The sequence below is a fragment of the Tachypleus tridentatus genome, chromosome 3 (genome assembly GCF_004210375.1).
Source record: "Tachypleus tridentatus isolate NWPU-2018 chromosome 3, ASM421037v1, whole genome shotgun sequence".
Classification (NCBI taxonomy): Eukaryota; Metazoa; Arthropoda; class Merostomata; order Xiphosura; family Limulidae; genus Tachypleus; species Tachypleus tridentatus.
In genome coordinates this window covers 39,929,692-39,946,775 of record NC_134827.1, presented here as the reverse complement: position 1 = coordinate 39,946,775, position 17,084 = coordinate 39,929,692, and the positions used below count along the sequence as shown (strand labels likewise).

Below are 17,084 nucleotides of genomic sequence, written 5' to 3'. Positions count from 1 at the left end.
GTTCAGTAGGTTGTTTTGTTTACCTGTTGGTTGAACTTTCTTTAGTTAAATCTGTGTATATTGTTGTGTTCAACAGGTTGTTTTGTTTACCTGTTGGTTGAACTTTCTTTAGTTAAATCTGTGTATATTGTTGTGTTCAGTAGGTTGTTTTGTTTACCTGATGGTTGAACTTTCTTTAGTTAAGTCTGTGTATATTGTTGTGTTCAGTAGGTTGTTTTGTTTACCTGTTGGTTGAACTTTCTTTAGTTAAATCTGTGTATATTGTTGTGTTCAACAGGTTGTTTTGTTTATCTGTTGGTTGAACTGTGCTATAGTTAAATCTGTGGATATTGTTGTGTTCAGTAGGTTGTTTTGTTTACCTGATGGTTGAACTTTCTTTAGTTAAGTTTGTGTATAATGTTGTGTTCAGTAGGTTGTTTTGTTTACCTGATGGTTGAACTTTCTTCAGTTAAGTCTGTGTATATTGTTGTGTTCAGTAGGTTGTTTTGTTTACCTGATGGTTGAACTTTCTTTAGCTAAATCTGTGTATAATGTTGTATTCAGTAGGTTGTTTTGTTTACCTGATGGTTGAACTTTCTTTAGCTATATCTGTGTATACTGTTGTGTTCAACAGGTTGTTTTGTTTACCTGTTGGTTGAACTTTCTTTAGTTAAATCTGTGTATATTATTGTGTTCAACAGGTTGTTTTGTTTATCTGTTGGTTGAACTTTCTTTAGCTAAATCTGTGTATAATGTTGTATTCAATAGGTTGTCTTGTTTACCTATTGGTTGAACTTTCTTTAGTTAAGTGTGTATATTGTTGTGTTCAGTAGGTTGTTTTGTTTACCTGTTGGTTGAACTTTCTTTAGTTAAATCTGTGTATATTATTGTGTTTAGTAGGTTGTTTTGTTTACCTGTTGGTTGAACTTTCTTTAGTTAAGTCTGTGTATGTTGTTGTGTTCAACAGGTTGTTTTGTTTACCTGATGGTTGAACTTTCTTTAGTTAAATCTGTGTATATTGTTGTGTTCAACAGGTTGTTTTGTTTACCTGATGGTTGAACTTTCTTTAGTTAAATCTGTGTATATTGTTGTGTTTAGTAGGTTGTTTTGTTTACCTGATGGTTGAACTTTCTTTAGTTAAATCTGTGTATATTGTTGTGTTTAGTAGGTTGTTTTGTTTACCTGATGGTTGAACTTTCTTTAGCTATATCTGTGTATATTGTTGTGTTCAACAGGTTGTTTTGTTTATCTGTTGGTTGAACTGTGCTATAGTTAAATCTGTGTATATTGTTGTGTTCAGTGGGTTGTTTTGTTTACCTGTTGGTTGAACTTTCTTTAGTTAAATCTGTGTATAATGTTGTATTCAGTAGGTTGTTTTGTTTACCTGATGGTTGAGCTTTCTTTAGTTAAATCTGTGTATAATGTTGTGTTCAGTAGGTTGTTTTGTTTACCTGATGGTTGAACTTTCTTCAGTTAAGTCTGTGTATATTGTTGTGTTCAGTAGGTTGTTTTGTTTACCTGATGGTTGAACTTTCTTTAGCTAAATCTGTGTATAATGTTGTATTCAGTAGGTTGTTTTGTTTACCTATTGGTTGAACTTTCTTTAGTTAAGTCTGTGTATATTGTTGTGTTCAGTAGGTTGTTTTGTTTACCTATTGGTTGAACTTTCTTTAGTTAAGTGTGTATATTGTTGTGTTCAGTAGGTTGTTTTGTTTACCTGATGGTTGAACTTTCTTCGGTTAAGTCTGTGTATATTGTTGTGTTCAGTAGGTTGTTTTGTTTACCTGATGGTTGAACTTTCTTTAGTTAAGTCTGTGTATAATGTTGTGTTCAGTAGGTTGTTTTGTTTACCTGATGGTTGAACTTTCTTTAGTTAAGTCTGTGTATAATGTTGTGTTCAGTAGGTTGTTTTGTTTACCTGATGGTTGAACTTTCTTTAGTTAAGTCTGTGTATATTGTTGTGTTCAACAGGTTGTTTTGTTTATCTGTTGGTTGAACTGTGCTATAGTTAAATCTGTGTATATTGTTGTGTTCAGTAGGTTGTTTTGTTTACCTGTTGGTTGAACTTTCTTTAGTTAAATCTGTGTATATTGTTGTGTTCAACAGGTTGTTTTGTTTACCTGTTGGTTGAACTTTCTTTAGTTAAATCTGTGTATATTGTTGTGTTCAGTAGGTTGTTTTGTTTACCTGATGGTTGAACTTTCTTTAGTTAAGTCTGTGTATATTGTTGTGTTCAGTAGGTTGTTTTGTTTACCTGTTGGTTGAACTTTCTTTAGTTAAATCTGTGTATATTGTTGTGTTCAACAGGTTGTTTTGTTTATCTGTTGGTTGAACTGTGCTATAGTTAAATCTGTGGATATTGTTGTGTTCAGTAGGTTGTTTTGTTTACCTGATGGTTGAACTTTCTTTAGTTAAGTTTGTGTATATTGTTGTGTTCAGTAGGTTGTTTTGTTTACCTGTTGGTTGAACTTTCTTTAGTTAAATCTGTGTATATTGTTGTGTTCAGTAGGTTGTTTTGTTTACCTATTGGTTGAACTTTCTTTAGTTAAATCTGTGTATAATGTTGTCTTCAGTAGGTTGTTTTGTTTACCTGATGGTTGAACTGTGCTGTAGTTAAGTCTATATATACTGATGTGTTCAACCTTCCAGCATCGTGTTACCAAACTCGCTCCACGACCCCAGAGTGAAGAGGACTTGTCCAGGTTGTTTGAAGATTCCATGTCAGTGTACTGAACTGTCACACTGAACTTGCTTTCTGACTACAAACTGAAGATTTGGTGTCTGTTTACTGTACAACCTAATAATCTTAAGAGTAAGAACTGAGGAATTCCATTATTGATTTATCATATTATTTCTACTATCAAGAGTATTTTTTATATTGCTTCTTGTTCAAAACATTTGTTTTTACTGGATAATTTTAAGATGAACTAATATAAAATTAATATTTTCTAAACCATCATGTGACACACTTCTTGTACATCTAGGACATAATGGTTCATGGTGGTTGAATTTATAAATTCTGGTTTAATTTTATCGATCAATGTTTGTAAAAGATTTAGAAGTGAAGACAATACCATCAAGGAGATATTTCTAATTTCTAGGAATAACATCATCATTGTATGTTTATATATTGATGTTCAGATTATATCTTCTGGTTGTTAAATGAAGCCTGTATTGCTCTAATTGGTGTAACTTCCTTTCTTAATATGTGTAATACACTAAAATATATAAAGACATCCTTTGTTAATATGTGTAATACACTACAATATATAAAGACATCCTTTGTTAATATGTGTAATACACTACAATATATAAAGACATCCTTTGTTAATATGTGTAATACACTAATATATATAAAGACATCCTTTGTTAATATGTGTAATACACTAATATATATAAAGACATCCTGTGTTAATATGTGTAATACACTACAATACATAAAGACATCCTGTGTTAATATGTGTAATACACTACAATACATAAAGACATCCTTTGTTAATATGTGTAATACACTACAATACATAAAGACATCCTTTGTTAATATGTGTAATACACTACAATATATAAAGACATCCTGTGTTAATATGTGTAATACACTACAATATATAAAGACATCCTGTGTTAATATGTGTAATACACTAAAATACATAAAGACATCCTGTGTTAATATGTGTAATACACTAAAATACACAAAGACATCCTGTGTTAATATGTGTAATACACTAAAATACATAAAGACATCCTTTGTTAATATGTGTAATACACTACAATACATAAAGACATCCTGTGTTAATATGTGTAATACACTACAATACATAAAGACATCCTGTGTTAATATGTGTAATACACTACAATACATAAATACATCCTTTGTTAATATGTGTAATACACTACAATACATAAATACATCCTTTGTTAATATGTGTAATACACTACAATACATAAAGACATCCTTTGTTAATATGTGTAATACACTACAATATATAGAGACATCCTTTGTTAATATGTGTAATACACTACAATATATAAAGACATCCTTTGTTAATATGTGTAATACACTACAATATATAAAGACATCCTTTGTTAATATGTGTAATACACTACAATATATAAAGACATCCTGTGTTAATATGTGTAATACACTACAATATATAGAGACATCCTTTGTTAATATGTGTAATACACTACAATATATAAAGACATCCTGTGTTAATATGTGTATTTACAGCCACTACAATACATAAAGACATCCTGTGTTAATATGTGTAATACACTACAATACATAAAGACATCCTTTGTTAATATGTGTAATACACTACAATATATAAAGACATCCTGTGTTAATATGTGTAATACACTACAATATATAAAGACATCCTGTGTTGATATGTGTAATACACTACAATATATAAAAACATCCTGTGTTGATATGTGTAATACACTACAATATATAAAGACATCCTGTGTTGATATGTGTAATACACTACAATATATAAAGACATCCTGTGTTGATATGTGTAATACACTACAATATATAAAGACATCCTTTGTTGATATGTGTAATACACTACAATATATAAAGACATCCTTTGTTGATATGTGTAATACACTACAATATATAGACATCCTTTGTTAATATGTGTAATACACTACAATATATAAAGACATCCTTTGTTAATATGTGTAATACACTACAATATATAAAGACATCCTTTGTTAATGTGTAATACACTACAATATATAAAGACATCCTTTGTTAATATGTGTAATACACTACAATACATAAAGACATCCTTTGTTAATATGTGTATTTACAGCCACTACAATACATAAAGACATCCTTTGTTAATATGTGTATTTACAGCCACTACAATACATAAAGACATCCTTTGTTAATGTGTGTATTTACAGCCACTACAATACATAAAGACATCCTTTGTTAATGTGTGTATTTACAGCCACTACAATACATAAAGACATCCTGTGTTAATATGTGTATTTACAGCCACTACAATACATAAAGACATCCTTTGTTAATGTGTGTATTTACAGCCACTACAATACATAAAGACATCCTTTGTTAATGTGTGTATTTACAGCCACTACAATACATAAAGACATCCTGTGTTAATATGTGTAATACACTACAATACATAAAGACATCCTGTGTTAATATGTGTAATACACTACAATACATAAAGACATCCTTTGTTAATATGTGTAATACACTACAATATATAAAGACATCCTGTGTTAATATGTGTAATACACTACAATATATAAAGACATCCTTTGTTAATATGTGTAATACACTACAATATATAAAGACATCCTGTGTTAATATGTGTAATACACTACAATATATAAAGACATCCTGTGTTAATATGTGTAATACACTACAATATATAAAGACATCCTGTGTTGATATGTGTAATACACTACAATATATAAAGACATCCTGTGTTGATATGTGTAATACACTACAATATATAAAGACATCCTGTGTTGATATGTGTAATACACTACAATATATAAAGACATCCTGTGTTGATATGTGTAATACACTACAATATATAAAGACATCCTGTGTTGATATGTGTAATACACTACAATATATAAAGACATCCTGTGTTGATATGTGTAATACACTACAATATATAAAGACATCCTGTGTTGATATGTGTAATACACTACAATATATAAAGACATCCTGTGTTGATATGTGTAATACACTACAATATATAAAGACATCCTTTGTTAATATGTGTAATACACTACAATATATAAAGACATCCTTTGTTAATATGTGTAATACACTAATATATATAAAGACATCCTTTGTTAATATGTGTAATACACTAATATATATAAAGACATCCTTTGTTAATATGTGTAATACACTACAATACATAAAGACATCCTTTGTTAATATGTGTAATTACAGCCACTACAATACATAAAGACATCCTTGTTAATATGTGTAATTACAGCCACTACAATACATAAAGACATCCTGTGTTAATATGTGTAATTACAGCCACTACAATACATAAAGACATCCTGTGTTAATATGTGTAATACACTACAATATATAAAGACATCCTTTGTTAATATGTGTAATTACAGCCACTACAATACATAAAGACATCCTGTGTTAATATGTGTAATACACTACAATATATAAAGACATCCTTTGTTAATATGTGTAATTACAGCCACTACAATACATAAAGACATCCTGTGTTAATATCTGTAATACACTACAATACATAAAGACATCCTTTGTTAATATGTGTAATACACTACAATACATAAAGACATCCTTTGTTAATATGTGTAATACACTACAATATATAAAGACATCCTTTGTTAATATGTGTAATTACAGCAACTACAATATATAAAGACATCCTTTGTTAATATGTGTAATTACAGCCACTACAATACATAAAGACATCCTTTGTTAATATGTGTAATTACAGCCACTACAATACATAAAGACATCCTGTGTTAATGTGTAATACACTACAATACATAAAGACATCCTTTGTTAATATGTGTAATACACTACAATACATAAAGACATCCTTTGTTAATATGTGTATTTACAGCCACTACAATACATAAAGACATCCTGTGTTAATATGTGTAATACACTACAATATATAAAGACATCCTGTGTTAATATGTGTAATACACTACAATATATAGAGACATCCTTTGTTAATATGTGTAATACACTACAATATATAAAGACATCCTGTGTTAATATGTGTAATACACTACAATATATAAAGACATCCTGTGTTAATATGTGTAATACACTACAATATATAAAGACATCCTGTGTTGATATGTGTAATACACTACAATATATAAAGACATCCTGTGTTGATATGTGTAATACACTACAATATATAAAGACATCCTGTGTTGATATGTGTAATACACTACAATATATAAAGACATCCTGTGTTGATATGTGTAATACACTACAATATATAAAGACATCCTGTGTTGATATGTGTAATACACTACAATATATAAAGACATCCTGTGTTGATATGTGTAATACACTACAATATATAAAGACATCCTGTGTTGATATGTGTAATACACTACAATATATAAAGACATCCTGTGTTGATATGTGTAATACACTACAATATATAAAGACATCCTGTGTTGATATGTGTAATACACTACAATATATAAAGACATCCTTTGTTGATATGTGTAATACACTACAATATATAAAGACATCCTTTGTTGATATGTGTAATACACTACAATATATAAAGACATCCTTTGTTGATATGTGTAATACACTACAATATATAGACATCCTTTGTTAATGTGTAATACACTACAATACATAAAGACATCCTTTGTTAATGTGTAATACACTACAATACATAAAGACATCCTTTGTTAATATGTGTATTTACAGCCACTACAATACATAAAGACATCCTGTGTTAATATGTGTAATACACTACAATACATAAAGACATCCTGTGTTAATATGTGTAATACACTACAATACATAAAGACATCCTTTGTTAATATGTGTAATACACTACAATATATAAAGACATCCTGTGTTAATATGTGTAATACACTACAATATATAGAGACATCCTTTGTTAATATGTGTAATACACTACAATATATAAAGACATCCTGTGTTAATATGTGTAATACACTACAATATATAAAGACATCCTGTGTTGATATGTGTAATACACTACAATATATAAAGACATCCTGTGTTGATATGTGTAATACACTACAATATATAAAGACATCCTGTGTTGATATGTGTAATACACTACAATATATAAAGACATCCTGTGTTGATATGTGTAATACACTACAATATATAAAGACATCCTTTGTTGATATGTGTAATACACTACAATATATAAAGACATCCTTTGTTAATATGTGTAATACACTAATATATATAAAGACATCCTTTGTTAATATGTGTAATACACTAATATATATAAAGACATCCTTTGGTAATATGTGTAATACACTACAATATATAAAGACATCCTTTGTTAATATGTGTAATACACTACAATACATAAAGACATCCTTTGTTAATATGTGTAATTACAGCCACTACAATACATAAAGACATCCTTTGTTAATATGTGTAATTACAGCCACTACAATACATAAAGACATCCTGTGTTAATATGTGTAATACACTACAATACATAAAGACATCCTTTGTTAATATGTGTAATACACTACAATACATAAAGACATCCTTTGTTAATATGTGTAATACACTACAATATATAAAGACATCCTTTGTTAATATGTGTAATTACAGTCACTACAATATATAAAGACATCCTTTGTTAATATGTGTAATTACAGCCACTACAATATATAAAGACATCCTTTGTTAATATGTGTAATTACAGCCACTACAATACATAAAGACATCCTGTGTTAATGTGTAATACACTACAATATATAAAGACATCCTTTGTTAATATGTGTAATACACTGCAATATATAAAGACATAATTGTTTAATAAAAAGAGATTAGGTAGAGTTGTGATTTACTTTAAAATATTCTTTAGGTTTTTCATATTATTACTTGTCATGACCTGGTACTAATGTGCAAGTTGTGGGGTCGAATCTCTATCATTGAACGAACTTTCCCTTTTAGTTGTAGAGGTGATATAACGTGTCGGTCAAGCCCACTTTGTAAAACGGTAGCCCAACAGTTGGAGGTGGGTGGTGTTGTGTAGCCTCCCTTAGTATCACTGATAAATCAGAAGTGGCTCGGTTAGATAGCCTTTACATAGTTATGAAAACTGGAAGTCATGCTGACAGAGTATCAGCTTGCATCAGAAATACCTGTGTGTTTGTGATTTTTATCATTATTGAGAAAAACAAACACTTCAGTACAAGAAGTTCAGAAGAGTTGTCGGTTAAAAGAAATTTTACTCTGACATTTATTAAGAATATAAAACAAAATATTATAATTTTGGTGTTAAATTACTGTCCTTGTAAGTGATACATGACTGTGATCTAACAACAGTGGACATCCAAAGTTACTCAGAGAAACAATTTACTGTCCTTATAAGTGATACATGACTGTGATCTAATAACAGTGGACATCCAAAGGTACTCAGAGAAACAATTTACTGTCCTTATAAGTGATACATGACTGTGATCTAATAACAGTGGACATCCAAAGGTACTGAGAGAAACAATTTACTGTCCTTGTAAGTGATACACGACTGTGATCTAATAACAGTGGACATCCAAAAGTACTCAGAGAAACAATTTACTGTCCTTATAAGTGATACATGACTGTGATCTAATAACAGTGGACATCCAAAGGTACTCAGAGAAACAATTTACTGTCCTTGTAAGTGATACATGACTGTGATCTAATAACAGTGGACATCCAAAGGTACTCAGAGAAACAATTTACTGTCCTTATAAGTGATACATGACTGTGATCTAATAACAGTGGACATCCAAAGGTACTCAGAGAAACAATTTACTGTCCTTGTAAGTGATACATGACTGTGATCTAATAACAGTGGACATCCAAAGGTACTCAGAGAAACAAATTACTGTCCTTGTAAGTGATACATGACTGTGTTCTAATAACAGTGGACATCCAAAGGTACTCAGAGAAACAGATTACTGTCCTTGTGAGTGATACATGACTGTGATCTAATAACAGTGAACATCCAAAGGTACTGAGAGAAACAATTTACTGTCCTTGTAAGTGATACATGACTGTGATCTAATAACAGTGGACATCCAAAGGTACTGAGAGAAACAATTTACTGTCCTTGTAAGTGATACACGACTGTGATCTAATAACAGTGGACATCCAAAGGTACTGAGAGAAACAACTTACTGTCCTTATAAGTGATACATGACTGTGATCTAACAACAGTGGACATCCAAAGTTACTCAGAGAAACAATTTACTGTCCTTATAAGTGATACATGACTGTGATCTAATAACAGTGGACATCCAAAGGTACTCAGAGAAACAATTTACTGTCCTTATAAGTGATACATGACTGTGATCTAATAACAGTGGACATCCAAAGGTACTGAGAGAAACAATTTACTGTCCTTATAAGTGATACATGACTGTGATCTAATAACAGTGGACATCCAAAGGTACTCAGAGAAACAATTTACTGTCCTTGTAAGTGATACATGACTGTGATCTAATAACAGTGGACATCCAAAGGTACTCAGAGAAACAAATTACTGTCCTTGTAAGTGATACATGACTGTGTTCTAATAACAGTGGACATCCAAAGGTACTGAGAGAAACAATTTACTGTCCTTGTAAGTGATACATGACTGTGATCTAATAACAGTGGACATCCAAAGGTACTGAGAGAAACAATTTACTGTCCTTGTAAGTGATACACGACTGTGATCTAATAACAGTGGACATCCAAAGGTACTCAGAGAAACAATTTACTGTCCTTATAAGTGATACATGACTGTGATCTAATAACAGTGGACATCCAAAGGTACTCAGAGAAACAATTTACTGTCCTTGTAAGTGATACATGACTGTGATCTAATAACAGTGGACATCGAAAGGTACTGAGAGAAACAATTTACTGTCCGTATAAGTGATACACGACTGTGATCTAATAACAGTGGACATCCAAAGGTACTGAGAGAAACAATTTACTGTCCTTATAAGTGATACATGACTGTGATCTAATAACAGTGGACATCCAAAGGTACTGAGAGAAACAATTTACTGTCCTTGTAAGTGATACATGACTGTGATCTAATAACAGTGGACATCCAAAGGTACTGAGAGAAACAATTTACTGTCCGTATAAGTGATACATGACTGTGATCTAATAACAGTGGACATCCAAAGGTACTGAGAGAAACAATTTACTGTCCTTGTAAGTGATACATGACTGTGATCTAATAACAGTGGACATCCAAAGGTACTCAGAGAAACAATTTACTTTCCTTATAAGTGATACATGACTGTGATCTAATAACAGTGGACATCCAAAGGTACTGAGAGAAACAATTTACTGTCCTTGTAAGTGATACACGACTGTGATCTAATAACAGTGGACATCCAAAGGTACTCAGAGAAACAATTTACTGTCCTTATAAGTGATACATGACTGTGATCTAATAACAGTGGACATCCAAAGGTACTCAGAGAAACAATTTACTGTCCTTGTAAGTGATACATGACTGTGATCTAATAACAGTGGACATCCAAAGTTACTCAGAGAAACAATTTACTGTCCTTATAAGTGATACATGACTGTGATCTAATAACAGTGGACATCCAAAGGTACTCAGAGAAACAATTTACTGTCCTTATAAGTGATACATGACTGTGATCTAATAACAGTGGACATCCAAAGGTACTCAGAGAAACAATTTACTGTCCTTGTAAGTGATACATGACTGTGATCTAATAACAGTGGACATCCAAAGGTACTCAGAGAAACAAATTACTGTCCTTGTAAGTGATACATGACTGTGTTCTAATAACAGTGGACATCCAAAGGTACTCAGAGAAACAGATTACTGTCCTTGTGAGTGATACATGACTGTGATCTAATAACAGTGAACATCCAAAGGTACTGAGAGAAACAATTTACTGTCCTTGTAAGTGATACATGACTGTGATCTAATAACAGTGGACATCCAAAGGTACTGAGAGAAACAATTTACTGTCCTTGTAAGTGATACATGACTGTGATCTAATAACAGTGGACATCCAAAGGTACTGAGAGAAACAATTTACTGTCCTTATAAGTGATACATGACTGTGATCTAATAACAGTGGACATCCAAAGGTACTCAGAGAAACAATTTACTGTCCTTGTAAGTGATACATGACTGTGATCTAATAACAGTGGACATCGAAAGGTACTGAGAGAAACAATTTACTGTCCGTATAAGTGATACACGACTGTGATCTAATAACAGTGGACATCCAAAGGTACTGAGAGAAACAATTTACTGTCCTTATAAGTGATACATGACTGTGATCTAATAACAGTGGACATCCAAAGGTACTGAGAGAAACAATTTACTGTCCTTGTAAGTGATACATGACTGTGATCTAATAACAGTGGACATCGAAAGGTACTGAGAGAAACAATTTACTGTCCGTATAAGTGATACACGACTGTGATCTAATAACAGTGGACATCCAAAGGTACTGAGAGAAACAATTTACTGTCCTTATAAGTGATACATGACTGTGATCTAATAACAGTGGACATCCAAAGGTACTGAGAGAAACAATTTACTGTCCTTGTAAGTGATACATGACTGTGATCTAATAACAGTGGACATCCAAAGGTACTGAGAGAAACAATTTACTGTCCGTATAAGTGATACACGACTGTGATCTAATAACAGTGGACATCCAAAGGTACTCAGAGAAACGAATTCATCAACTATAAAACACGTTTCGATCCTTGAGACATATTTCTAGTTTTGTTTTAGTGCTGATAAAGTTTCATCAACTCGGAGTATTTCATAACTTATTTTGATAAAGAATGCTCCACAGACTTTATCTTTGAAAAATAATATTTCATTATAATATTGGATGCTACGTGTTTAAGTTTTCTCTCAGTCGTCTTCAGAATACATTATTTATTCTGACTATATATTCAATTTTGTTCTTCGAAAAATAGAACTGTCCAATTCATTAAACAGCATTCTGTTCACTTACTGTTTTAGTCATAACTCAATAAAAGTACTTTTACTATTTAAAAAAACTTATTTAAACAAGCAGAAAGACACAGTTATGTTAGGGACGGATAAAACTCCGTGGTGACAGCTCACGAGACAATATGATCTTGACTTAAAGGTAATCCAAGCGTTAAACTTCAAGCATAAGACCCAACTTCAAAACTCTTCTTCTGTGTTGAAGCCACGTTAAATCTCTGTGATTCTACAACTTTCACAGAGTCACTGTTTCCTTGGATACTGATCAGGAATTTGCCTTCATTTTCTTCGACAGGAGATCATAACTATTGGTGGTATAGTTACAGTTTTCACGTTCGTTCTTGGACATAACTGACCAATGACATTGACCTTCCCACTTGGCCTGCCTGCTGCTGTGAGTCTAGTTGATGAAGACGAAAAAAATTAGAAACTGGAAAATACAAAAAATAATTTCATATTTGTTAATGAGCTACGAAAACATGACGCCTCATTAGTAAACATGACGCCTCATTAGTAAACATGTAAGCTCGAATGTTTTACGCTATAAATATTAAAAAATTAATGGCGCCATCTATTGATGATTGCGCCTCAGTAAACTCAAAATCAAGTATTTGTTTGTTTTTCAATTTCGCGCCAACCATCCCCAATTTAGCAGTATAAAACTAGAGGGAAGGCAGCCTACTCGTCACCGCCCACTCTTGGGCTACTCTTTTACCAACATATGGTGGTATTAACATTATAACGCCCCCACGGCTGAAAGGGCGAGGATATTTCGTGTGACGGGGATTAGAAACAGCATCCTTCAGATTATGAGTCAACCCCCTAAACCACCTGGCTATACTGGGCCCAAAATCAAATGTTCTTGTCCTTTCAGACTACAGTTGCTAAGGTGCGCATGACGCCATCTACTAGGAAATATGGAAATGAATATAAGAATCCGTCATAAAACATACACATAAATAGATAAATTTAATAAAAACATTATGCCAACAACTGTCATTCATGCTTGCGGGATGGCGCCACAATATTTTGAGTTTGGTGAACTCTAAGCTCTTACACGGTACAATGTTGATCATGAAGCGTTACCAAACAAATGTAAGTAAAGCGAAGTCGTTTTCTATAAGAAAATAGTAAAACAATTTTATGTCCTGGTCAGTGTTTATAAGTTTGTGTTGAAAATCTCACAAGGAAACTCTGAAGCATCAGTTTTTGTGTTGTCTCGTGAATTGGAATGATGGGGTGCAGTAAATCAGACGTGGTAAATAAACTCACACTTAGGACTTGTCGTCTGCGATTCTTGTTAAGGAAGAAAGAAAAATATCGTATTATTCTCAATCAAATGATTGGTTCGATGATGGACCAACAGATGCAATAGTACTTGCCAAGACAGATATAGCCTAATGTGGTTTACAACCAGTGAATAAATTAATCAGAAAGAGAAAAGATCTATGTTTGAATATGACGAAAATGGACGTATTCATTGTAAAACTAGTGCAACAAACAGTTAACGGTATTTTTATACATTTATTAACATGTCTATTCTGCCTCTTCAGGAAAGCTAAGTTAAAAAAAGACTGTATGGTACGTCTTAATAAAAACAAGCCCAGATGATATCAGAATCCTTTCTGGGAAATTTACCACTGCTATTACATATCACTTATCTCATTCAAGAAGCACAAATGTATTCACTGGATTAAAGATTGTCTACCCAAACCAAATAGGATGTTTTCTTATTCTGCCCAGGTCGGCGGAATCTTTAAAAAGATTTTGCAAATTTTCTTTGTTTGAAATTAAACAAAACTACACAATGAGCTATTTCTGCTCTTCCCACCACAAGTATCTAAACCCGAATTCTAACGTGCTGCTGTGCCACTGAATGGCAATCTTCCAAAAGATAGCTTTTTTTTTAATTTCGCACAAAGTTACACGAGGGCTATCTACGCTAGCTGTCACTAATTCAGCAGAGTAAGACTAGAGGGAAGGCAGCGAGTCATCACCACCCATGACAATTCTTAGGTTACTCTTTTACCAACAAATAGTGTGATTAACTGTCACATTATAACGCCCCCACGGCTGAAATAGGAGTACGTTAGATGTGACAAGAATTCGAATCCGTGATACTCAGATTATGAAGTCGAGTGCCTTAATGGGCCCTCTTGAAAAAGAATTTTTAAACTAAAAATTAGTTTTCTTGCAAATTTTAATTTCAAACGATCCACATCCGTAATTCTTAGAAACTGTACACTGATTGGAGCTTATGTTTCTCTAAAATACACATGAACTTGGATACGTAAACCTAGGTTGTTGTGGCATTCTACTATATTTATGTACCATGCCATAAAGGAACATCAGGGTTATAAGGTGAAAGTAATGAACACTTTAATAATGTGAATGATAAATAAACACACACTGTACTTAACACTTCAATAATGTGAATGATAAATAAACACACACTGTACTTAACACTTTAATAATGTGAATGATAAATAAACACACTGTACTTAACACTTTAATAATGTGAATGATAAATAAACACACACTGTACTTAACACTTCAATAATGTGAATGATAAATAAACACACACTGTACTTAACACTTCAATAATGTGAATGATAAATAAACACACACTGTACTTAACACTTTAATAATGTGAATGATAAATAAACACACTGTACTTAACACTTTAATAATGTGAATGATAAATAAACACATACTGTACTTAACACTTCAATAATGTGAATGATAAATAAGCACATACTGTACTTAACACTTCAATAATGTGAATGATAAATAAGCACATACTGTACTTAACACTTTAATAATGTGAATGATAAATAAACACATACTGTACTTAACACTTTAATAATGTGAATGATAAATAAACACACTGTACTTAACACTTTAATAATGTGAATGATAAATAAACACACACTGTACTTAACACTTCAATAATGTGAATGATAAATAAACACACACTGTACTTAACACTTTAATAATGTGAATGATAAATAAACACACACTGTACTTAACACTTCAATAATGTGACTGAAGAATAAACATATACTGTACTTAACACTTTAATAATGTGAATGATAAATAAACACACTGTAATTAATACTTAAAAAGGCTACTACTTGATTAAAATCTAAAGTATAAAAACAAATCTTACTTCCGATATGTCTCTCTTCCAAACACTCCTACAGACTCCCTCACACTCGGGGCACGGGCGTTGCATTGCGTACCCCCCACATTCAGAACAGTCCAAAGAGACGTGGTTGTCACTCCAGTTGACACCACAACTAAACATGGAAAAATACATAAAGCTGTATCGATGAAATGGGTCAACAATATGTACAGTACTATCTATAAAGTGGGTCAACAATAGTATACAGTACTAATAATAAAGTGGGTCAACAATAGTGTACAGTACTATCAATATAATGGGTCAACAATATGTACAGTACTATCTATAAAATGGGTCAACAATAGTGTACAGTACTATCAATACAATGGGTCAACAATACTGTACAGTACCATCTATAAAGAGGGTCAACAATAGTGAACAGTACTATCAATATAATGGGTCAACAATAGTGTACAGTACTATAAATAAAGTGGGTCAACAATACTATACAGTACTATCAAGAAAATGGGGCAACAATAGTGTACAGTACTATCAATAAAATTGGTCAACAATATTGTACAGTACTATCTATAAAGTGGGTCAACAATAGGGTAAAGTACTATCTATAAAGTGGGTCAACAATAGTGTACAGTACTATCAATAAAATAGGTCAACAATAGGGTACAGTACTATCAATAAAATGGGTCAACAATAGTGTACAGTACTATCAATATAATGGGTCAACAATAGTGTACAGTACTACTAATAAAGTGGGTCAACAATAGTGTACAGTACTAATAATAAAGTGGGTCAACAATAGTGTACAGTATTAATAAAATGGGTCAACAATAGTGTACAGTACTAATAATAAAGTGGGTCAATAATAGTGTATAGTACTATCAATAAAGTGGGTCAACAAAAGTGTACAGTACTTTCAATAAAATGGGTCAACAATAGTGTACAGTACTAATAATAAAGTGGGTCAACAATAGTGTACAGTACTAATAATAAAGTGGGTCAACAATAGTGTACAGTACTATCAATAAAATGGGTCAACAATAGTGTACAATACTAATAATAAAGTGGGTCAACAATAGTGTACAGTACTTTATATGCAAAAACGGCTCGTTTGGGTTGAGAAAATATTTTACATAGAAGAGCGAACAACGTTTCGACCTTCTTCGGTCATCGTCAGGTTCACCAAAACGACAAACCGTTGACTAACCTCATAATTAACAGATCCG

The 17,084-nt window shown here is 32.0% G+C and overlaps 2 protein-coding genes across 6 annotated transcripts in view; one reads left to right on the top strand and one right to left on the bottom strand.

Moving 5' to 3' along the window:
• Positions 1–17,084, top strand: part of LOC143246736 (hydroxyacid-oxoacid transhydrogenase, mitochondrial-like) — a 100,791-nt gene that overhangs the window by 63,606 nt on the left and 20,101 nt on the right. The window contains exon 14 of one of the 3 annotated variants that reach the window (XM_076493826.1): positions 2,629–3,162. The exons of 1 other annotated variant lie outside the window; for it this stretch is intronic. In XM_076493826.1, the coding sequence (XP_076349941.1) occupies positions 2,629–2,712 (84 nt within the window). In that variant the 3' untranslated portion in view covers positions 2,713–3,162. Of the gene's footprint in view, positions 1–2,552; positions 3,163–17,084 lie in introns of those variants that run through there. One more of the 3 variants, XM_076493828.1, reaches the window with a different exon arrangement.
• Positions 12,346–17,084, bottom strand: part of LOC143246737 (uncharacterized) — a 56,435-nt gene continuing 51,696 nt past the window's right edge. For all 3 annotated transcript variants that reach the window (XM_076493831.1, XM_076493829.1, XM_076493830.1), the window contains 2 exons: positions 15,886–16,015; positions 12,346–13,116 (listed from right to left, as the gene is read on the bottom strand). In XM_076493831.1, the coding sequence (XP_076349946.1) occupies positions 12,996–13,116; positions 15,886–16,015 (251 nt within the window). In that variant the 3' untranslated portion in view covers positions 12,346–12,995. The remainder of the gene's footprint in view (positions 13,117–15,885; positions 16,016–17,084) is intronic.